At 38.7% G+C, this 24,089-nt stretch overlaps 1 protein-coding gene across 3 annotated transcripts in view; it reads left to right on the forward strand.

Annotated features, from left to right (window-relative positions):
* Slc1a3 (solute carrier family 1 member 3) overlaps window positions 1-24,089 on the forward strand; it is a 78,344-nt gene that overhangs the window by 10,598 nt on the left and 43,657 nt on the right. For 2 of the 3 annotated variants that reach the window (XM_027936231.2, XM_071612667.1), the window contains exon 3: window positions 11,436-11,573. In XM_027936231.2, coding sequence (XP_027792032.1) covers window positions 11,436-11,573 — 138 coding nt within the window. Of the gene's footprint in view, window positions 1-11,435; window positions 11,574-11,948; window positions 12,036-24,089 lie in introns of those variants that run through there. The other variant, XM_071612668.1, reaches the window with a different exon arrangement.

Below are 24,089 nucleotides of genomic sequence, written 5' to 3' on the forward strand. Positions count from 1 at the left end.
GAGACTCCTAAGACCAAAGCCATGGTAGTTTGTATTTATTTATCTTTATTTTCTTATATTTGCTTTTTTAAGGCAAATGGAATAGTCCTATGAGCAAAGCTGAAAGCCAGTAAGCAAACTCCCCAGGCCTTTGCAATGCTTTACACAGGATGAGAGATGAAGAAAGAGCATGCCCCCTTTGCCAGATGGTGTATAATGGGAGATTTCAGGTTGGGAATGCAGTTGTTATAACTTCAAGGGCTACTTGGTGGAAGCAGAATTTGAGCCTATAACAACTGCATTTAAAGGTTTTTCAGATTCACTTCCTTGTCTCCTGAAAAAGAGAGCTGTTGGTCACCAAGTGACCCTCTCACTGTAAATTGAGCACAATCAGGGATTTCCTCTCCATGGCTCAAACGAAGTAATGCTGTCATTGAAGCAAATGAGGAGAAACCAACCCCGTGGAAGTGACTTTTTAGAGGGATCCAGGAATCTCCCAGAAATGAATAAGATGAATATAATTTAGTATAATATTTTTTAAAGCTGAGAACATTTATTTTGATTATACATTCTGATATTTCACTTATGCATTAAATATATTCCCATAGTCCAAGGTCAAAAAGTACAAAAGGGCATAAAAAGAAAATACACCACCCATGAGAAAACAAAACCTCAAAAGTACTCCAGAATCTACTTCTTATGTGCTGTTAGAGGAATTTTATCAGTATAAAAATAAGTATAGGTTTATTATTTTCTTGCCATTTTGTAACAAATGATATCAAGGTATACAAAGTTTGCTTTTCACCTTGCTATTTCCCTCTATGCAATATTTTCTTGTATATTATTCTTTATTAGCCCATAAAAAGGTTTCTAATCGTCTCTCCAACTGCATTATATGGGTGTGCCATAAGTTATTTAAGCAATGCCCAATCAGTGGACACTTAGACGGCTTCTAATCATTAAATATTATTATACAGAGTGGCATAATCAATAATCTTGTACAAAAGTTATTTCACCCAGGTAAATAATATCTGTAAGATACATTCCTACAGGTGAAATTGCCAGCTCTGAAATGTTATAGTTTTCATAAGTATTACTAATTTATACCCCAAAGAGGTTGTAGCAACTTGGTTCCCTCAATTGAGAGTTTTAAAAAAGAAACTTGCTGCTGCCACTGTCAGAAACAAGGATGAGTGGACTTTGTGGTTTGTGCAGGATGGCTAGATAGATGATTAAGGAAATCTATACAGTGGAAAAAATGCAGTTTCAGGATAGAATTAAGCAGATGCCAGTAATCTACCTGTCTGCTTCCAGAGCCCAGATTTAACTCAGAAGAGACACCTACAGCTTTCATTAGTATGATATATCCAACGTTTGAAGCACTTTCACATATTTTATCATCTACCATCTTCGTACCGAACCAAGAGATGGAACAGGTTTTTTCCAAAACCTCACCCCTAATTTATCAGAAATTTAGAAGCTGAAACATGGAGTAACTTATCAAGGGTATTGAAGTGTAAGAGATACAGAGAGAAATCAAACTCCAGCAGCCAGGATCACTGCCATCTAGGCCAGCCCTTGTTCTTCGGGGAACAGCTTAGGGGATCCATCCTAACCACAGATAATTCCCCAGAATCCTTGAGCTGATAACCCGAGCATCTGAGCACAAAAGGGTCTCCACTGGATGCCAGGGCAAGATGAAATCAGGAAATTGGAGCAAGCTTAATTATTGTATCTCATAGAGTGACATAGAAGTGAGCAAAACAGAGGCTTTGAAGGAACAAGAGGGAATAGATGGAGATGGGACACCCTTGCTGCACCCAAGCATGCAACATAGGAGCCAAAGATGCAGCAGAGAACTTGGAAATCTTTTAATATATTTCATTTCCAGTCTCTACTCCTTCATAACAATAATTTTTTCTCTAGAAAAGAAAGACAACAGGTTATGATTATTTCAGTTGCTATTTTTAGAAAGGTTTTTTTTTAATAACAGGGAATTAGACACATAAAAGACTTGTAGGATTATTTGTGAATTAAACTGTCATGTCACATAGATTCTGTTTGTTTGTTTTTGTTTTACTTTGTGCTAGGGATTGCACCTTGCTCGTGCTAAGCTTACCACTGAGCTACATCCTCAGCCTCACAGTTTTAGGACAAGAACACCTGGTTTTTCTCAGAACTCCAAGGTTCTTCTCATAGTTGTCCCTCCGAGTCACATGTGTGGACTTGTGTCTGCACCCTGCCTGGTCACCAGTCACCAGAACTGGTTCCTCTGGGAACTTCTGGTGGAGCAAGGATGGAGCAGGTATTTTCCACCTCCAGCAACAGGAAATACCAAAGGACAAAAGATTAAGCCTGGCCAGGACCCAAATCTCTCAAGGATGTGGGAACAGAAAGGTGGGGGAGCTTTGAGAGGTTGCCTCCACCACAGAGCAGCTTCTCACCAGAAAATGCTTGGAAGTTTGGGCTCAAGGGAAAGACCAGGGACCAGCAGAACTCTTGCAGGTAAACTCACCATTTATGCCTTTTTCCCGTTTGTAAAACAGCCAATCGAACTTTAGGTCTACCAAGTTCATGGCAATCAGGCTGGCATGAGACAGACTTACGACTTCTCCAAATTGGACCAAATCCTGAAATAGAAGCTTTTATTTGCTTTGTCAAATAATTATTTATTGCATACTTGCCATAATCACTGTAATGGTCAAATTTATGAGGTATTCCTCCTAGGCATTATCAAGGGGTTTAGAATTCATTAGAAGAAACAAGATGAATTCATTTAAAGCAACTAAACTCTATAATGCTTTTGATTTACATGATTCTTTTAAACTCAGAACTTTTAGCTGAGAACGTGAAAGTTCAAGAGGACCTTATCCCCCACCTCTAACATGCACAGACAGCATGTGTAGAGAACCCAAGGCCTTGTGCATGCTAGGCAAGCTCATTAGGGTTTTAAATACCATTTGTTCCACTCTATCCCTCCCACTTTGCAGATTAAAAAAAAAAAAAAATGAAAGAAGCCCAAAGAGATGATATGATTTGAAGATGTGGAAACTAGCAGATCTAAGTTGGACAATGCATTTTGACACATCAGTGCAGATGGCTCATTCTTTCTAGGCTTCAGCTCTTTGTCAATGATATAGTGATATTGAATTCTATAGATTTGTTATGGAGATTAAGTTATTTGCATAAAGTACCGACTAGCCTAATTTACTGGCAGAATCCGGCTCAGTATCCTCATCTCTGACTCAGTTCATGATCTGTCAAGAACATTCCGCTTGCTTTCCCCTCTACTCAAAAAATGTGTCTCATGAGAAGCTACCCTTGAGAATCGAGAGACCTAAGCTTATAAGAAAGTGTAGTTCATTCAAGATGCATTTACATAGGTAATGAGAAAGAGAAGGAAGTCACACAGTTCTGATTAGAGGGGATGTTCCTTAGAATAGGCTACTATGCTCACAAAGCACAATGGGAACTTACCTGGGAGCACAGAGCAAACATTTCTGCATCCAGGAAGTGTGTTCCACAGCAGCTGGGGGCCAGGCACTGGCAGATGCTGGTCATCTAAAAGAGAATAAGTCATGCTCTTTGCTCATGCATTCAACAATACCTTAAATACCTATCATGTGTCAAGAAATATTTTAAGGGCTTAATATACATCAGTGAACAAAACTGACCAAAAAAAAAAAAAGCTCTTATTTCAGGGAGCTTACATTTTAATAGGCAGAAATAACAATGAATAATAAGTTAGAAACTTATGTTGTATTTTGGAAAGTGATAAGAACTTTTGAACCAAATAGAGCCACCTAAGGCAGAAGGAAATTTGGGGTAGGCCTTATTAAGAATGTGACATGTTGACTAAGTGTTAAAGAAAGTAAACCCTGTGAATACCTGGAAAGAGAGTTCTAGGCCAGAGGAAGAGCTAGTGCAAGGAACATTCAGTGGAATTGTATCTGAATTAATGGAGGAACAACAAGGAGGCAAAGTGGGAACAGAGGGGGAGGGGAGCCCTTGGTATGGTGGAGCCCATAGGGAGTAGGCCAGGAGCATGGCATGACGTGTCCGTGCCATCTGAGTTGGAGAGCCAATGGAGGAAGCAGAGGAGTAACATGCTGACTTGGGTGTTAAAAGGGACCCTCAGGGTGTTGTGTTGGGAACAGGCTGCAGAAAGGCGAAGTGGAAACAGGGAAACCAGTCACAAGCTGGAAGATGGTGATATTCAAACCTTGGAGCCCTCGTTTCTAAATTAAAAGAAAAAAAATACCCGAGGCATAGGAGGCAAAGGACTTATGCAGGGTCACAGAGAGTTAAAGGCAGGGATAGGCCTAGAATCCCAACATCTTTTATTCGTCAAACATCTAAAGAGCATCTCTTTGAAGTATGTCTACTCCACACTAGAAGCCTGGTGAGGAGGCCCAGAGACTTTTCAGGTTAGACAGACACTAACCACCGTATGTATGTGTGAGCCTGGGACATAAGGCTCACTCCAAACAACAGACTGTGGCAAACTAAGTTTCTTTTCGCATCTGAGCTCCTTTGGGGCACCACTTTTTCTTTTTTTTTGTTTTTCTTTTTGGAGCATTTTGCATTGTGAGTAATAACTCTAGAAGTCTTTGGTCTGCCAGTATGCTCAGGACAAAAGTTGTGGATGGAGGAAAAAACGAACAAGATTTTACTATTTGAAACTTCGACACTTAGTAAAAGTTAAATGGGTTGATTTGATCTAAATTTCACTACCAACTGTGTCTCATTCTTTCACTCTTAAAATATTTTCATGGATCTTAATATTTCCAATAGCTTTATTGGATGAAATCTGTATCAAATTCTTAAAATAGATGTTTAAGTTTTAATTTGGTGTGTGTGGATAGCCTTATAAACAAGCCCAATGTGTATTCTTCCTGAGGCTCCAAGGAGCATATTTTGTCTTAGTTTAGAAAGTGAGATGACATTTAATCTTCCAAAGAAGTATTTGATATGTAGATTCCCTAGGGGAAACACTGAACCCCTGATGGAATACCTTCTTGAGTTTTTCATAGGCAAGAAAAAGTATTTAAAACTTAAATACATTTTAAATTTAAAAATGCATCTTTGTTTATAGCACTCAACTAGCACAGTTGATTTTGATGACCTTAAACATCCTAATTAAGATATTTTCTAGACTCTGGAAATCTTGTTAAAATACTTCGGCAAGAATGCTATAAGAGGGCTGGGGTTGTGGCTCAGTGGTAGAGCACTTGCCTAGCATGCATGAGGCACCGGTTCAATTCTCAGCACCTCATATTAAAAAAAAAATAAAATAAAGTCCATTGACAACTAAACAAAATATTTTTAAAAATAAAAAACAATGCTAAAAGAATGTGAACCCAAAGTAGGCAATCTAATGATCGCTAATGACACCCATGTGTTGTATAATGTCACAAAGATGCAAATTTGGGAAAGTTTGTTTCAGCTCTAACACTTCCTACACATTTATTTTTGCAGAGTAATCAATAATGAAGATCTGTCCTTTCGCATTGAGGATGTTGTGGCTATAGAGCTTTTTATGAGCTCTTGGGCCATCTATCAATATGTTTCAAATAATTGCCCACTGATCGAGTTCAGTTTTTCAGAGACTGAGCTCCTTTACCAATGGGAAACAGAACTGCTAAGACCTCATCCTGCTGCCTCTCATTGGTAGGGAGGGCAGAGTGAAGAGCACTCTCAGAAGTCTGTGACTGGGCTGTGAGAATACATTTCAGGGAAGCCTTTTTTGTATTGCTGGGCTAGAATGTAATCAGAAAACTGCACTGCTTACCCAAAACAGCAGTCCTTTGCATTCAGAGAATTTCCTCTTGATTTGATGCTGATAGCTGGCTGACCCTACCACTGGTTTGGCACAGAGAGCTGAAGAAAAATGTCTTTTGTTTATTTGTTCAACAAATGGGTTGAAAAGAGCTAGATGTTACTTCATTAAGTAAAAGCAACAAAACCTTTCCCCAACTTAAGCTCTAGGTTTAGTTAACTTAAGGCAAAAGAGAATTTTTATTTTTTTTTCTAATTACCTTTATTTTTATATTTTTTTTAATTTTTGATTGTTGGTTGTTCAAAACATTACATAGTTCTTGATATATCATATTTCACACTTTGATTCAAGTGGGTTATGAGCTCCCATTTTTACCCCATATACAGATTGCAGAATCACATCAGTTACACATCCATTGATTTACATATTGCCATACTAGTGTCTGTTGTGTTCTGCTGCCTTTCCTATCCTCTACTATCCCCCCTCCCCTCCCCAAAAGAGAATTTTTAAAGTAGCAAAATATTGTGTACTAACTTCGGCTCCTTAAATTAGTAGATGGCTATCACAAGACTGTGAGTACAGTATAGGGTTTGACAAGTCTGAGCTCTGGGGCTGGACAGAGCTCACTTTGACTGCTCACTGTGACCTTGAGCAACCAGCTTGACCCCTCTAAGCCTTCCACGCTCCGCTCTGCACCAGCTGTGTGGTTTTGGTGATTCACCTGCCCTCTCAGTGACTCTGGTTCTTTGTGAGATGTGGATAATAGTCCTGGTCTCAATGGTAGGCGCTCGCCTAGCACACGTGAGGCACTGGGTTCAATCCTCAGCACCACATGAAAATAAGATAGATGTATTGTGTTCACCTACAACTAAAATATATTTTTTTTTTAAAAAAAAGTCTGCGAACCCTGCTTAGAGGCTGAGGCAGGAGGATCGAGAGTTCATAGTCAGACTCAACAAAATTTGCAAAGGCGCTAAGCAACTCAGTGAGACCCTGTCTCAAAATAAAATAAAATAAGCCTGGGGATGTCACTTAGTGGTCAGCTGCCCCTGAGTTAAATCCCTGATACCAAAAAAAAAGAAGGTGAACCCTGAAATAGGCTTTTATTTCATGTCTTTTCCACTTCTATTACACATGGTTTCCAATGAGTAAAATGTGGGCAGAGGAGGGGAAAGGCAGGCTATTTTAGTTAACAAACTTTATATGAGCGTAATTAAATCATTCCATTAAAAAGGGATTTGGCATAGCACCTTCATAAATAAGAAGACCTATTATGTGTTCCAAACTTATAGTGCCAAGTGCCTCTGGAGGACCCAAGATCATTACTCAAGGGTGTGTACAACATAGTTAACGGTTAAAGATACTGAAGACCTGGGGACCAGGCTCCTTTGAAAACTAACCTCAGGCCCTGTCTACAAGGGTGTGTTTGTGTTTGAGAGGTATTAAAAGAGTAATAGAAAGAGCGCTTGGTTTTATTTAGAATCCCTCAGGTCATCCATTTACTATCTTGGTAAGTTTGAGCTGAGTAACTGACCTCGGAGCATCAATTTATTCATATTTAAAATAGATATGATAATATCTACCTCATAAAGTTGGGATGAGGGTTAAACACCACCATTAACACACAATAAAGGCTCCCCAACATAATCTCCTCTTTCCCAAGAAGATAACTGACTCATTTGGCAAACCCACCGACTGCAAAAAGACCAAAGCATACACAGGAACAAAACTGATTCAGACTATATCTGAACTTGCTGTCACTCTAAACCACTTCACTCTTCAAAACCTTTGACCTAAAACTGTGCCTTTGAAATTAGGGATGTAACCCTCTCTACTATTCCTACTATAAAGAAGAGCTTTTAAAAACTGTGTGTTCTGTACTGGATAATATCAAGAAACAGACACGTAATAGAGGGATTGATGGCAGAACGGCACTTCCAGGCAAGACCAGCTTGTTGACTATAAGGAGACACTCGTAAAAATCACTACCTTTGGAGACTTTGCCTCCCTGTCTGTTTGGCCTTTGTTCTGTTAGATATTTGTTTAGCAGGTTGGAGAGCTAAGGCATTGTCAGACACATTGCTAGAATGCATTCACTGTGCTGGCTTTCTTTCCCTCCTCTCAGTCAAGTGAAAATTGGTCATCCTGAGTAAATGTGGTTTGGGGGGGAAGAGGAGAGAAGGCAGTGGAACACCCCAGGAAGAAAGAGGCTGGACTGAGCCAGCCCCACAGAGGAAGCAGAGTCAGCATTGACACGAGTCAGACTTTGGGAGGTGGAATCAAGCACATCTACTATTTAGAAGGAATCATTATTTCCTTCATCCACACTGATTTGTCTCTTGTTTGCACAATGTACATCACTAGAAGAGCAGCATTCTATCAATTATTACTAGATTATAAATTAACTAGGTTATCTAGACCAACCAGGATACTACCTGCTCTTGGAAATATTATCATACGTGAATAAATGCATTTCTAATAACAAACATAGATATGAATTTGTAAAAGCAAGTCTGACTTTAAATTGACATTTGAGGGATGTCTGAAATTCCTAATAGCTTTATATGTAGCAATTCTAGGCGACCAAAATGAGTTTCTAGTAGATATTGAGCACATTTTTTGTTGTCATTGAATGACAAATGCTTGAATATAAATAAACATCAATTCCAGTAAAATCACATTTGATTAGAAATAAAGCAAAATATTTGTTCATGATTTTATTAAAAGACAAAGAACTTATCTCTGTGTGACTTGGCTTTTACGTGAACAAGCAGGAAAGATTCAACCAAAGCCTTTCGTTAATTCTTATGTGTTGTGGATGCTGCTGTGTTACATAATGGACTTTGAAAATCAGATTAAAATGCTTTACCCCAAATTGAGTTCCAGGATGATTAAAGTTTAGGTACTTTAAAACAAAGCAAACAAACAAGCAAAGAAATAAAAAATGAGTTAAAGATTTATCAAACTTGAGAGGAGAAGGAAATTAAAGTTATAACTTTTGCTGAGGATTGAACCCAGGGCCTTGTGCATTTGAGGTAGGCACTCTACCAACTGAGCTATATCCCCAGCCCTAAACTTATAACTCTTGAAGAAATCACCTACTAAAAAAGGAATGCACACATTAGTTTGCAAAAATGAAAAATACCTGCGTATTTTAAAGTAATAATAAATATAAAGAAATTAGAAAAATCGTTAAATATTTGATACATAGGTAAACAGTAATTATCTTTACTAAATAAAGAGTCTATACCAAACATGTATGCACATATACATAAACTCAATCTATTCAGATTAATTGGATGCTTATAGAAAATACAATCAGAAGATATGGTCAACATCATTAAATATTAAGTAAACCCAGAAGAAAACATCACATAATGTTACACATCCCATTAGCAAAAGATCATGTAGACTTGTCCTAACAATCTTTCTACAATAGTACTCTCCTCCAGGGAGAATAGGAAGTAAATTCTCATTGACTATAGGAACATTAAACTGATAGGAAGACAGTTTGATAACATGGATTGAAACAGTTGTATCCTTTAAGGTACTGGTCCCCTTTCTCTAACATTGCACTAAAAATCTACTCCTAGTTGGAAAGTAGCCTTCACATATTCCCCATGATGTTCTTCAGTCTAAACCACCCAAGTATTAAATGACAGAGGAAGGATTCGGTAAATCCTGAGACAGTTCTTGGATCTGACATCATGACAGCTAAAGGTGCTGTTATGGTGACTATATATGGGAAAGTACAGTCTCTGTGATTCCCATATATGTAGCTATATTTCAGAACATTCTAGAAAGAAATTTGCTAAAGCACTAATGATGTTTGTCTTTGCTCTGTAGGAGAGGTACAAGGATGCAAGGTGTTAAGAGTGTTGGATTAGAGTGGAAACTGCCTTGGTTTGAACACTAGCTCTGCCACTTGAGAATATTTGACTTTGGACAATTTTTAAGCTCACTATGATTATGTTTTTTCATCAGTAGATTGGTGGTAAAATAGTACCTACCTCCTGGCGTTGTATTCAGGGATTAAATTACTAAAGCAGACAAAGCCTAGACAGTGCCTAGAGTATAGTGAGAACTCGGTAGGCATTAGCCATTTCCTTTTTATATTAGTGGTAGACCCAATACAGCCTTTTGCCCCATCTTCCTGCATTTTACAAAGCAGCTTTGCCCTCTTGCGTATATTACTGTTACACTGTGGGTGAAAAAACAATCACTATTTTCCTGAAGGCTCTGAAAACTGGGTCAGCTGTATTTTCTAGTCACACACATTCAGACCCTTATTAGATTATCACAGGCTGTAGTTGGAGAATGGATAACTTCATGGTTGCTGAGGCTCAAGAATTGAAACTCGAGTTGCAGTGACAATTGTGGGGAACTTTGTGTCCCATTTCATAAGAGAAATAGCCCATTTCATAATAAGTTAGGAAAGCTCAATTTCTGTAAAGGGCTGCTTGCATCTTTTGGAAATTCTTGTGTGTCTCCCCAGTTTTCTTTCCTCCTCCCCCATTCCCACCCCCAATCTCTAGCTTTTAGGTAACTCTCTACTGAGTAGTTTCTTTTCTCTATAATTGACATGGACTTTAAATATATGAAATATAAAATCACGTTTTAATAAAAACCAAATTTTACTATATTTATATAAGTAATTTTTTAGGAGGTGCTAGGGATTTAACCTAGGGGTGCCTTAAACTGAGCTACATTTCCAGCCATTTTTATTTTTATTTTGAGATAGGATCATGCTAAGTTGCTGATGCTGACCTTGAACTTGCAATCCTCCTGCCTCAGGGTGTAAGGAAATTTTCTTTAGCAAGGAAAGTAAGTTAGGGAGAGGGGAGAGAGAATGAATCAATTTGTTCTGTGCCTTCATTAATTTCTGAAAATGTCAATAAGTATCATGCATCATTTGATTTACATATGAAGTTATCATTCTAAGAATATTTTTGAGGTTCCAGGAACAGAAGGGAAACTAAGGAGGAACTTGCTTTCTCTTTTCCCTATTTGCCCTCAAGTTTTCAGGGGAAATTTTTGGGAAAAGTTGGCTCACTTTGAAGTCTTCTCTTGCCAGCAACTAACAAGTCTGTATAATACAGTTGCCAAGGCAATGTCAAGACCATGTAGACAGAGGAAGAAAATGTGGTGTGCAGACAGGAGATGGTAAAACGGATTAGCAGTATGAGCAGGAAGGGTTTTTTTTTTTTTTAAATTGGAAAAAAAATAAAATCACGTTATCCTTTATAAGTGGTTATACCAGCAGTTCTAACATCTGTTATTGTAAATGAACTTCATTATAATAAGTTCTTTTTTCCAGATCACCTTGTTCATGAGGACATGATTTGTTTCTTGATTATTGTTCCTCTATACCAAGCCATGTCAAAATGAATTCTACTGCATTCAAGTTAGACAAAGAAATTTTTCATTTGCCCAAACCAAAACATTTTTTTGTAAGTTCTTCTTGAAGCCATGGATTCAGCCAAACCCTTCCAAATAATGATTGCAAAGATAGATGCTCCCAAATCTGTACAAATATTTGCTGATTGAATAAATTTACTCTTGTCAGGCATGAGTAACCACCAGCCAAATACTTGCTCATTTTTCTAGGACTGTTGCTTTAGTTTTCAAAACACTCAATTTCTCTTTCTTTCTTTTTTCTTTTTCCTCCTTCCTTCAGGTACAATCCTTGGATTTACCCTCCGACCATACAAAATGAGCTACCGGGAAATTAAGTACTTCTCCTTTCCTGGGGAGCTTCTGATGAGGATGTTACAGATGTTGGTCTTACCGCTCATTGTCTCCAGTCTTGTCACAGGTACCATTTGCAGATTTTGATATTGGTTTGTTGTTGTTGTTGTTTTAAGTGTGCTTGTTGCAAAAGATCACTTAGAAAAGCAAACGGTTTGGTTTCTACTGGATGCATGCTCTGCTCTAGAAAAATAAAGTCCCTTCAAAATGATGGAAAGGAGGCTTTAGTAATGCATGAATGATTATAACTCTCATATTTTACCAATCACAAGAGAAAAATGGATTCAAACAGCCATGTAATCTGGTCTGCCTCACCATGGAAGAGGTGCCCTGCTAGACACCACACGTCCAGCTTTCTCTGACCACAGTGATGTAGTTGACAACAGCGTACAACAGGTCTGTTTTCTCACCCTCTTATCCCACCCAGATAACATCTGGTTGGACAGCCTATTAGCTATTGATGCAAGAATGCTTGTTCTCAGAGCCACCAGGACTTGAGCGGGAGCCTTCTTGGAAGCCTCATCAAGAGGTAATGCCCACAACACACTCACCAATTCTGCTGCCACCAACACTTTGTCTTTTCCTGGTATACCCGCATGATTTCATTTCCTTCTCCAGTTACCCCTCACCCCCATTACCTTTTATTCTGGGGGGAGAGTGGGGAGGGGGTGGGAGATTTCCCTGTTGGATATTTTGTTAGTTGCCACTTGAATTTTTAACCAGTGGAAGCTTTGCAGGATACCTTTCGATTTTCCATGACAGTGAGACAGTAGTTCACCCCTGCATGGAAAAAGGCTAGAGTCACTGGCATATTGATTGACGAATACAGACTGAGCCAAGAAGTGGTAGAGAAACATTCCTGTGAATTCCTCCCTGCCCACTCTTCTGTCTCCCCATAGCACATCTCTGACTCAGAGAAGGAATTTCCATAGACACTGCCCCAGCAGGATGGTTTCTGGGTTTGTAGCTAAAGCCCAGAACTCAGGTATTACTGACCCTGTTCTCTTTTCCCCCTTAGGCAGACCACTTCACCTCTGTGTGAGCTATCTCTGAGCATCTTTCCCCTTCTTCCCAGGGAGTTCTCAAAGATACTTATAATCTCCTTTCAAGATCTCTGTGCAATGAAAATTTCATAGTGCAACTCGAAAGTCATGAGGCAACATTCTATCACATGCCTTGGAGGGCTGACCATTACTTGGACAGGAACTGAGTTAGATTTTTTCCTCAATGCCTTGTAGATCTCAGCTGGCTCCCACATGTCCAGAGCCCTAAACAAGTAATTTCATGTATACCAGCTTGTATTAGAGGATGGATTGCACACAAACCAGTCCTGTAGACCTTTGGGGTACTTGTTTGTGAAACTGGTCTAATCCATTGCTAAGGAGGGGTAATCGTAGCAGCTTCAATTCTTATCACAGAAACTATATTCAACGCTGACCTGAGGGCATATTTTCATTTTGTTATCCATTTTTCTAGGGAAACAAATTATTTACATAAAACATGGGTCAGAACCCACATCCAAGTTTTTATTTAGTAGAACAATGAGTCCCTCTTCATCCCCCTACTTGCGAGTCATCCAAACTGAGAACACATAATTTTCCTGGACACAAACCAAAGGGTCTTGGGTTCCTTATCCTGGCTCTTCCAGAGTGGAACCAGTATCAAGAGGTTTCTGCTTTTACGTAATTGTGCTGGAAACCCACAGTGTTGCTGTTAAGAAGAGAAAAGCCTTTAAATGATACAGTTTTTAATGTGCTACTTTTGTAGCAGACTCAATCCACATTTACCTTGAAGTAGGATTCCTTGGTGTTTTTAATAATTAGTAATCAACTTTATAGAAGGAATTTGTTGCATCATTTTGCAGAAAGAAAAAAAATCTATGATGCAGTCCCTTTGCTTGGTTAAAAAGAAATTTTGTTCAAACCTTGAAGAAATTATCAATATTTACAATATTGTTATTAAACAGAAAGGAATTATAAGCTTCAAACAACCAATATTAAATGGTTTTTATAATGTAATCTAATTGCGTTTTGGGAGTGTTGCCACATGGGACCATTAAGAGAGTCTTAGCTCTTACCCAGGACTGTGTTAAGACAAGGAGCCTGAGGACCATAATTTAGCTTTGCCAAAGATCTTTCTAAGGTGCTAGTCTCAAAGGAGTAATTTCCAAGCTACACAGTAATTTAGATACTTACGATCAATTAAAATGCATGATTGGTTTAATAAGAATTTCCTTCATGTCTTTGAGTAAAATCATTCTAAACCAAAGGGTGTGATCTATTGGGAATGGCAGGGGGGAATTTTTTGCAAATTAAGCCAACCCCTGAGGATCCCTGTGTGTGTTGAGAAATGTTACTGGGGAACCTGTTGCCTAGGGAAAGAACAAAGGAAGGCTCCATTCTGTTAGGATGGAAAAACAATCTCAAATGTTTCCAATCTTCAAGCTGGTAATATATATATATATGAAGCTGCCCTTTCAGACTGCTTTTTGTTTTCTTACTTTGATTGAGTCATGGATACAGAGAAATATTTCTCCTCAATGGGAGAAGGATCATGGACAAGTGTAATGATAAGTAAGAAGTGATTACACTGCAGAACAAGCGGACAAAAGAGAGGCAAGGACACTGTTGGGACTTGAAAAGTAAGACTAATCACCTCCTGCCAATCATTGCCACATATCAACAAGGGCCAAATCTTCCTGGTTTTCTAGAGAATGTTGTGATCCAAATTTTTAAAAGCTCTTTATCAATGTTAATGCATTTTTAAATGTTGATATAATTCACTAAACAAAACACTGCAAGACAAGCAAAGTGTATCTATTGGGCCAGTCCAGCATCAAAACTCAGGTCTGGATGTCGGTGGTAATAATGAGAAATGCACTGCTCAATTCATTCACCCATAAGGCTGTCACTGGGTTTCATATTTTGCCTGACACAACCAATGGCAGTTCCATGCTAAAGATTGATTTGCAACAGTGAAATTAGCTACTGACCGCCATGTTTATTGCTGGCTTAACATAGCTATTGCAAAGCCTCTCCCCTCCATCTTCTGGGTATGACCACATTGTTTAGAAGCTGTTTTAGTCTATTTTGCACAAGACAAGAACATCATAGTAAGAACTCAGAGGTCACACTCCCATAGAAAGTATTTCCTAGCAGAAAAACTTAATGATTTTAAGTTCAATGCCTGAGGGTCTGCACAGATGGAAATGAAATTCCATTAATTTGTTATTGCATTTCTTGGACTAAGCATTCTGTTTTGGAAGATTCTAGAAAACAGGTTATATATTTAATTGAATGAAATCATGTTTAGTTTCACTGAGTGGAGTTTTGCAGTCCTGGGAATCAAACCCAGAACCTCGTGCATACTAAGCAAGCACTCTACCACTGAGCTACATAACCAGCCCTGAAACCATGAAATCTAAGCTAGAGTTTTGTACTTGAAACATCTGTGTTTGTGAGTTATGGCTCCTAGACCCCTGTAAGCCACGATTTCCTTGTCCTGAATTGAAATTCAAATCTTTCCAAACATCCCTGGTGTGTATTAGCATTCCAGAAGCTGCCAGGGAGAAGCTGGGAGAAAGCCTAATGGCTACATTTGTACTCAAGTACCTATTTTTTTGAACAAGAAGAATATGTCTGTGCCAACACACCACACAATAAAATAGGGATTTGGCACCAATTTCTATTGATTTGGTCAGGATAAGCAGCCAAACTAGATATTTCATGCCAGAAATATGAGTTGGCTTGGCTGACTTCACCTGATTGAAATTCACTGGATAACAATTAGACAACATATCTGGTTGTACAGTGTAGACATGGCCATCACCCCCTCTTTACTTTTGAATTTTTTTAGAAAGCTAGTGTGTTCTTCTCTTCCATTCAAAGTGTGCATCTCCCCTCAATCACTCATCGCAAAAGAAGGTTCATGTCTGGAAGTGGGGAGCTTTTGGCAGACCGTCTCTGTGGAGTGGGACATATTATAAGTGAAAGGGGATGACAGGGGGGCATCAATAGTATCTACAGTAGCCATGTGGGGGCCTTCAGGAGGGCACGTTGGAGTGGGATGGTAAAATAGATGAAGTTTATCCTGAAACGTCCATTCACAGCTGTTTTACTGTGTGAGACCTGGGCTGGTCACTGGGGATTCCTGAATACAAAAGAAGTCCCGTAAAGAAAGAAAACTTCCCAAATCGCTTAACTGATGCAATCTATGTAAGCAAATTTCTACATTAATGACACTGGTTCTCTGAACTCCCCACAAGAAGGACGAGGCAATTGCATTGACTGTCTTAAGAACATGATCCCAAATCTGATTTTCATAGTCATGGCATCTTCACCCCAAAGCCAACTAGTCCAACATTTTCCAGCCTAGGCACCATTCCTGTTCTCACTTACTTTAATTCTACTTTAACATACTTTTTTTTTTAACAGTGCTTCAAATCATTACCAAAAATGGGAACTTCTTGTTCCTTTTCTTGTGAAGCAGATAGTAAATAGCAGTGTTATGAAATTTTGAATTGATAGAGTTGCCTGACAAAGACTCTGAGAAACTCAAACACCCGCCGCCACTCTCATAATTTAAAAAAAGGAAAAAAGAGGGAGGTGTAAGCAAATGTGTTCAAGGGTGACAAGTAGCTAAGACTGTCTTTCCTACAATCTGAAGAATTGAAGGAGAGATGAAAAGAATTACTATCTTACTCTATGATTTAATTTTAATTAAGAAAAGGTTTCCGTGCCACCAGAGCCATCGTATCTCCTCCACTCAGGGAAACACTGATGTGATCCAGCCATTCTGTCCAAAAGATTATCCAACTTCCACCTGAACATGTCCAAAGACGTGACCTCTTTAAAACCCATTTATTCTTATACAACTAACCATGTATCTTTGTATCCAAAGTAAAACAAACAATTCTTTCTTAAAGAAAAACCAAACAACACACCTGCTTGCCTGTGACCACCTCTCTGTGTGACAAGTTCTATAATGTGTCAAATTAAAAGGCAGTGTCCCTTTAAATCTATAAACCGGTGAACTCAATGGAATGTGTGACTTGACAATAGTTAAAGCCAACAAGCTGGAATCTCTTACCTGAGAAAATAATGAAAGTAAAAGCAATAAGTGTTGTACCTCAAAGTATGGCTGTTTGGCTTTAGAGAAACGACAATAAGAGTGGGCTGAAGTTTGTCATTTCATTGATCACAACAGGCCAAAAAAAAAAATGAGCTTAAAAAATAATTTGTTCTTGAGCTGGTGAGCGTTTGTTTAAGGCTTGCAAAAATGAGAGCCAAAATCACTTAGGAGAAATTTAATATTTTAGACAATACATGCCAAGGCTCTGGTGTGTAGCTCAAGCCAGTTTGGATAATCTGAGCAGTCACAGTCAAGAAAGAGGCTATAAGTTACACACACATACTGTATTGGAATAAAAACTGTGTATCTTGGATGGGGAAGTGTTTCTTTAGGCTTCCCTTTCTTTCTCTGAAGAATAGGGGTGAAGATGGTCCCATAGGTGTGAGGATTTATGCCTGGCACATAGTATGTGCTCAAGCAGTGGTAACCCCTGGCACTAAGAGCTGTCAGCTGGCCTCTGGCCGTTCTCACTGTGCAAATGAAAATTCAAGAGCAAGAAGAGAGAGCTTCAGTTCAGGAGCACATAATGAAGGCTGCAGATTCCAGGAGTCTCATTTGTCTATGATCCTTGCGGCAACCACTTCCCTATTAAGGTAAATTAAAGAAACCATAAAGTTAACCCAGTAACAACATGGGAAACGGAGAAAATTCCTTGCTCACCACTGGAGGGGATTGGTTTCTGCCCTGCAGCATGGGACTTGACTTCCTTATCGCAGCTGCATAATTCCAAATATTATCATTGGTTATACAACTGCCCAGTTTTCCCTGAGAAGCTCAGCCCCAGTGTGTGGCACCCTGCATTCTGCCAGGCAGCGAATTCCACATGCAGCTCACACGCCGCGAGCTGAGACTTTACAGCTCACCAACACTTAAGGCAAACTGTGTCTCTGTCTCCACACTGGAACACACCTCATGGCCACTTGGAAACACGTCAGCTGTAGAGAAGCTCCAGTCCAGGACATTGGAAGCCTGTAGGCTGGTCTTGCATGATGGTGTCTGCAGGACTGATCACACTGTGGGCATGGAGGCTGAGCCATGCCTATATACTGGGAAAGGTTGTAGGATATAGTGGAAGAATCCATCTCTGCGGTAAGGCAATCCCCCAACTTCTTTGTATCATGGAGAAAGGAAATCTGGAAAATCAAATGCTGCTTTCCCTCCATGGATTTGGATTTTGGTGAGATGCAGACAAAGTCTACTCTTTGTTACAGACAACTTCATTCGGTAAACAATTTGGGAGGCTTCCTATGTGCCAAGTAATTTCTAGGACCTAAGGATACCCAAATGTCTTCCAGGGTTCACAGTCTGGTTCATGGTTCTGTGATTGCAACTGAAAGTTGCAAGGGTGAAAGGCAGTAGGAGCCTAGTGAGGGAACCAAAGGGGAAGGCACACTGTAACCTTCCCTCTTCCCCTGGCTCCCAGTACTCAGGCCGTCTTGCCATCAAATGACTCTGAGCAGGGAAAAAAGGGACTTTTTTTTTCCTGACACGTGAGTATTTCACCATTAAATGCAGTAAGAACCAGAGCTGGAGACCTGTGTGAAGTCCCCAGCAGAAGTCACCACAAGCAATGTGGTTTTGCAGATGGGCAGTCAGAGAGAAGACATGCTTGACAGGATTTCGATTCTGCAATTTGTATACGGGGTAAAAATGGGAGTTCATAACCCACTTGAATCAAAGTGTGAAATATGATATATCAAGAACTATGTAATGTTTTGAACAACCAACAATAAAAAAATTTAAAAAAAAAACTACACACACACACACACACAAAAAAAAATCTGTCTCTTTCAAGAGGGCCCAGGAGATTTATGGCTCCTGAGTTAAAAGAGATGTGGAAGTAGCATGGGCTGCCTTATTCCCCTCCCCTCTCCAGTACCCCTAGAGGGTTACCACCCAGTGGTTCCATTTTAGAAGGTCTCAACTACTGAACCCAAAGGCTATCTTCTGTGAGATCCACCTCTTGGTCCTAATTGTGCTATAGGAGCAACAGAGGAGGACACTTTTTCAGACAGTTTCAGGAGAGTGCCTGGTATCTCTTTGCACACCTGAGCCCCAGCTGGGTTCCTGGTACTTCTTATGTGCCTGTCTCTAGGTGCTCCACCATCCTGTTCACCTCCCACACCCACTGTGGTCCCAGGACTGACCCCGGTGCTCCAGCTGCCATGTGACTGGGGAGGGACAGTGATCTGCACCCAGTGCTTCTTAACACAGTTTGGTACCAACTGCAGCAACTCAGTGAAATCGCAGAGAGTTGGGTGCTCTTGGGAAGTCTTGTACTAAAAAACGAAGCAGTTCTTCCATTGAAAGAGCAGAGCCTTGGGCTCCAGGCTCAGTGTGAGCTGCTGCTTTTCCAAAGGGCTTGGTGAGTAGGAAAGTCTCATCTGTGAATTTCTTCACTTTCAAGATAGCCTGTACTTTGGGTCAATTCTGGTTTGGAAGAAATTTTTGAATTTTTTTTTTAAGAGAGAAAATTTAAAAGCTTCCTTTAGAAAAAAAAATAGGAGTCTCTTCTCCCCTTGATTATCAGTGTAATAACCTCTTTCCTGACCCCCTGCTGATGCATGTTTCCAGAGGCCTGGGTTCATTTCCATCTCTTTGTTTCTGCACCACAATGTGATTAGTTGTTAAGTCATTTTAGTCTTCAGAAAAGCTTCTGGAAGGTTCTGTGTCTTTATCTGGCATATTTTGTGCATGGCCTAAAGAACAGAGTATGAATTCTTGTCATCACAGCCTTCACAAGCCGCTTTACCAGCATCCTTGCCTGATGCTTGGCTGACAGAAACCCCACTTCCTCTTTCAATGTCCTAATGCCCTCAGCACTTCATTCTTCCCCCTGGTGTGTTCCCCTCTTGAATCAAACGACCTTTTCCCCAACTCCTTTGAAGTCCAGCTTCACTTTCAATCCTCCACAAAGTTGTTCAAATTTTCTGAACATAAGGATCCCCTCCGTGGAGTGCCTGTTGCCATTATTTGTGTGTCACCAGCACACACTGCCGGTGTCTTGCCCTACATTGGATGCTTCCACTAGGGCCATGTTTTATCCACTAGAGCACAGTCCATCCTGCCTGACAGCAGACCACGCTAATGGCTACCTGTAGTTACAAAAGCCATAAACAGTGTATTTTAAAATGACACGTAAATATTGATGTGCATAAAGTGAAGAGTGAAATGCTCCTGCGCAGAGGGAGCTACCTTTCCCAGGGTGGAAGCTGACAGAGAAGCCATGGGTGGGAGTGGGGAAGAGTTCAAATCCCAACGTGGCCACTTCCCAGCTCATTGATTTTTTTCCCAGTTGTAAGATTTTTCACTATGAATTGTTCTTCAGCCTTGGACAAACTACTTTTCTCTGCCTCCATTTTTTCATCTACAAAATGGGGATAAATGCAATCAATACCTACCTCATTGGATTGTTAGGATGATCCAAGTGATATCTCTAAAGTATTGAGAACATTTCCTGACACTTAATATCTACTAGAAAATGTGACTTGTTAATCTTTCACAACTTCTTTAAAAGCTTACATACAAGTATATAATTTTGTTAAAAACGACAGAATCAAGTGTGTTTTTCTGCAGTATGCTTTAGTTGATCAAAAATAACTTGTGGCTGTTCTACTGTATTAATCTATACAAATATGCCTTACCACTGTATGCTCGGGTTCCCTCCAATATTTTGCTCTTTCAAAAAATCTGTAATTAAGTTCATTATATACATATCTTCATGTTCTACTTTTGAATGATGGGTTACTAAAAGTAGAATTATTAGAGCATAAACTATGCTTTAGATAGAATATTTAATAATATTAGATTATTTCTAACTGGTTATAATTTGAATTTAATACTCTCAACAGCGTTTGTATTAAGAGCTGAAGCTTCATGATTCTTAAGCTAATTTCTTGAAAGTGTATCACAAAATGTTCCCTAATTGAAGTATAGGGATTCACACACACATACACCCCCAAAAAATCTTTAATACCAACATATCTGAACTACACATTGAAAATTTAAGAAAAAGATGGAAACGCTAATAGCTTCTGGAATCCTGATTCTTATCTTGGAACCCTATGCTCAACACATCTAAAAGCATTCACTTGGCAAGGACCCCAAAGAGTCAGACATCAATGTAATAATTCTCAAATAAACTTTTTAAACATTCTTACAAGTACTATTAAAAATGTTTACATATTGGATTCTATATATAGGTATATTCTTCATGACAAAATATGGCTTTCATGTAGTTTAAGAACAAAACTTTAAGAGTGTTTCCATAAATAGTAGAAGCTACTGAATCTAAGCATGATTGGCAATTTCAAATTTTCTGAAATCTTTTACTCATAACACTTCATAACTTTCAAGCCCTTTTTCAGTTAGCATTCAGACAAAGTGGAGGGCAAAAAAGGCTCAGTAACAATTCATAATGAAAAATCTTTCAATTGGGAAAAAATCAATTTGTTCGTTTTTAATCTATTAATTTTTTTCTCTGGATTGGGCACAAGGCATCATTATTTTATTTTACCAGAAAATGTTTAAATCAGCTTTCAGAACACAGATGTCCTATGGGAACATGACTTGAAGTCACTATATAATTTCCCATTAAATAAACCCCAGAACTTTAACTTAACTCCCAGTGAGGTCAAGCACCTGAAAAGTGCTATATATGCCAGCTGAGCACATTTCCCTTATGTGAAAGGTGCATTTCTAGCAATGCTCATCAGACTTTCAATTGCTAGAAACCTTCTTTTTGCCAATTTTGCCACTACCACGAGCTTTCCCTTGTTCCTTATAAGGCGGAAACTTATTTCACAGTTCTAAAAAAGGGTCTTTTATCTATATGAAGTCCCTAAAGTCATTTCTTGGTTTTGGTAGACCTAGATTTATCTTATTTCAAAATTGCACTTATTTCTTAACATGCTTATTGAGAAATCCTTCACTTACAGTTTACCATTTAAAGTGTACAGTGTAATGGCTTTTAGTATATTTACAGAAATATACAGCCATCATCATAATAGATTTTAGATTTTCATCACCCTTCAAAGAAACCCTGCATTCCTTGGTTATCATCACCCAATTCCTCCATTCCCCTAGCACTAAGCCCATACCAATCTACTTTTTTTCCCCTGTAGATATCTCTATTCTGAACATCATGTAAGTAGCCTCTAATATGACCTTTTGTGGCTGGCTTCTTTCACTCAGCATAATGTTTTCAAAGTTCATCCCTATTGTTGCATGTATCTGTATTCATTCCCTTTTATGGCTGGATAATATCCCATTGTATGGACATACATTTTATTAATTCATTCATTAGTTGGTGGATATTTGAATTGTTATCATGTTTGTTTTGTTATTTGCTATTCTAAACAATGCTTCTATGAATATTTATAGACATATGTGTTTATTTCTCTTGGGCACAGAATAGAATTACTAGGTCATATATGGTAACTTTGCTTAGTCTTTTGAAGAATTTCAAATGTTTTTCAAAGTGGCTGCACTATTTGCATCCCTACAAGCATAAGAGAGTTTTAAGTTCTTCACTTTCTTGTCAATACTTGTCATTACCTATAATTATATTATTATATATGTTTTTGTCAGGATGGGTATTTTGTCAGAAGTGCTATCTCCTGACTTAATTTGCACTAGTCTGATGGCTAATAATGCTGAGTATCTTTTTATGTGCTCTTGGTCTTTTGTCTGTCTTCTTGGGAAAATGTCTTTTTAGATCCTTTGCCCATTTTTAGTTGGATTGTCTTTTTTATTTTATTTATTTATTTTTTTGGTGGACACAATATCTTTATTTTACTTTATGTGGTGCTGAGGAGCGAACCCAGTGCCTCATGAATGCTAGACGAGCACTCTACCACTGAGCCACAACCCCAGCCCAGCTGGGTTGTCTTTTTATTGTTGAATTATAGTATTTCTTCCCATATTAAAATTGCACTTTTTAAACAACTCTGAACACTAGATTATTCAGCAACTTCTGTGTAGCTTGTCATAAATCATAGTTATGATCATTCTTTTTTATTGGTGCATTATAGTTACATATAATAGTGAGATTCATTATACCATATTCATACACACACATAATGGTCCTTCTTAAATAGGATTCTTTGCTATAGTTAATACTATAAATAAGCATTCTTAAATTCTTGTTACAAAGTATAGTGTAAGCAGTAAAACACTAGTGAAAAATGCTGTTCTATCCTAATATGAACTATTGGAATAAACCTTCTCCCCTCCCTCAAAAAAAGAAAATAATTGAATGACAGTGTTCAGTACAATAGCACTTCATCAAAAATATATTTTGGCCAGGAGTGGTGGTGTATGCCTGTGATCTCAGTGGCTTAGGAGGCTAAGGCAGGAGGATTACAAGTTCAAAGTCAGCCTCAGCAACTTAGCAAGGTCCTAAGCAACTTAGTGAGACCCTGTCTCTAAATAAAATAAAAGGGCTGGGGATGTGAATCAGTGATTAAGTGCCCCTGGATTCAATCCTCCTGGTAGTATATATATACAGTAGCCAGGTGCATTAGCACCTGCCTGTAATCCCAGCTACTTGAGAGGCTAATGCAGGAGGATCACAAGTTCATGGCCAACCTCTGCAGTTTAGCAAGACTGCCTCAAAATTTAAAAAATTTAAAAGGATGTACTTCAGTGATAGAGCACACCTGGGTTCAGTTCCCATTGCTGCAAAAAGCAAGAACATTTTTGCTTTTATCTGAAGAGATTTGTGTTTTAGCAAAAACTTAGAAGTCCCAATATAAGTAGTCTAGGTTTTCTAATTGTGTATTTTAAACTTCAAAAAATGGTAAAATTCAAACTATTAGTCTTTTGCTACACCAAAATAATTGCTGAAATCCTTTAAATTAAAACATAGATGCTAAACTCTTCAGTTATAACCTTTTATTATATTAAAGTGCAATATGTGTTAATTTCCTCAATTTTAGTGAATAAAAATGTAGTTAACTTTAAAAACAAGGCAAGTAATACAACAATTTGAATATACTTTACTATACACTTAAAAATAGTTAAAGGGGTGAATTTTATTATGTTCTTTAACACAATTAAAACTTTAAAAAAAAACAAGGCAGGAGTAATATTTTAACGTCAAGTCTTTTAAAATGGGGATTCTGAATGGTTATTTGCTTATCAGTCTAGCCTACCACAGTTAAGAGTTTTTACACAAAGCTTTCAAAGCACATTCACTGCTTTGAGTCGGATAGCTTTCTCTCCATCCTGGAATTTACTTTCTGAAGTGAGTCATTTAGATACTTGAATTATCCAGAACATGCATTCCTGGGGGCAGTGATCAGATATCTAAGTTGAGACATTCCTCAGCCACCCCTCAATTGCCCTAAGGAGATGGTTGGGGGCCAGGGTTGGGCCGGGGAAGACACAACAGCAAGAGGACCTCTGGATTCCAGTTTCTTCCAAGGAATGTGGATGCAAAGACTGGCCTGCT

The sequence above is a fragment of the Marmota flaviventris genome, chromosome 5 (assembly GCF_047511675.1).
Source record: "Marmota flaviventris isolate mMarFla1 chromosome 5, mMarFla1.hap1, whole genome shotgun sequence".
NCBI classification, from domain to species: Eukaryota; Metazoa; Chordata; class Mammalia; order Rodentia; family Sciuridae; genus Marmota; species Marmota flaviventris.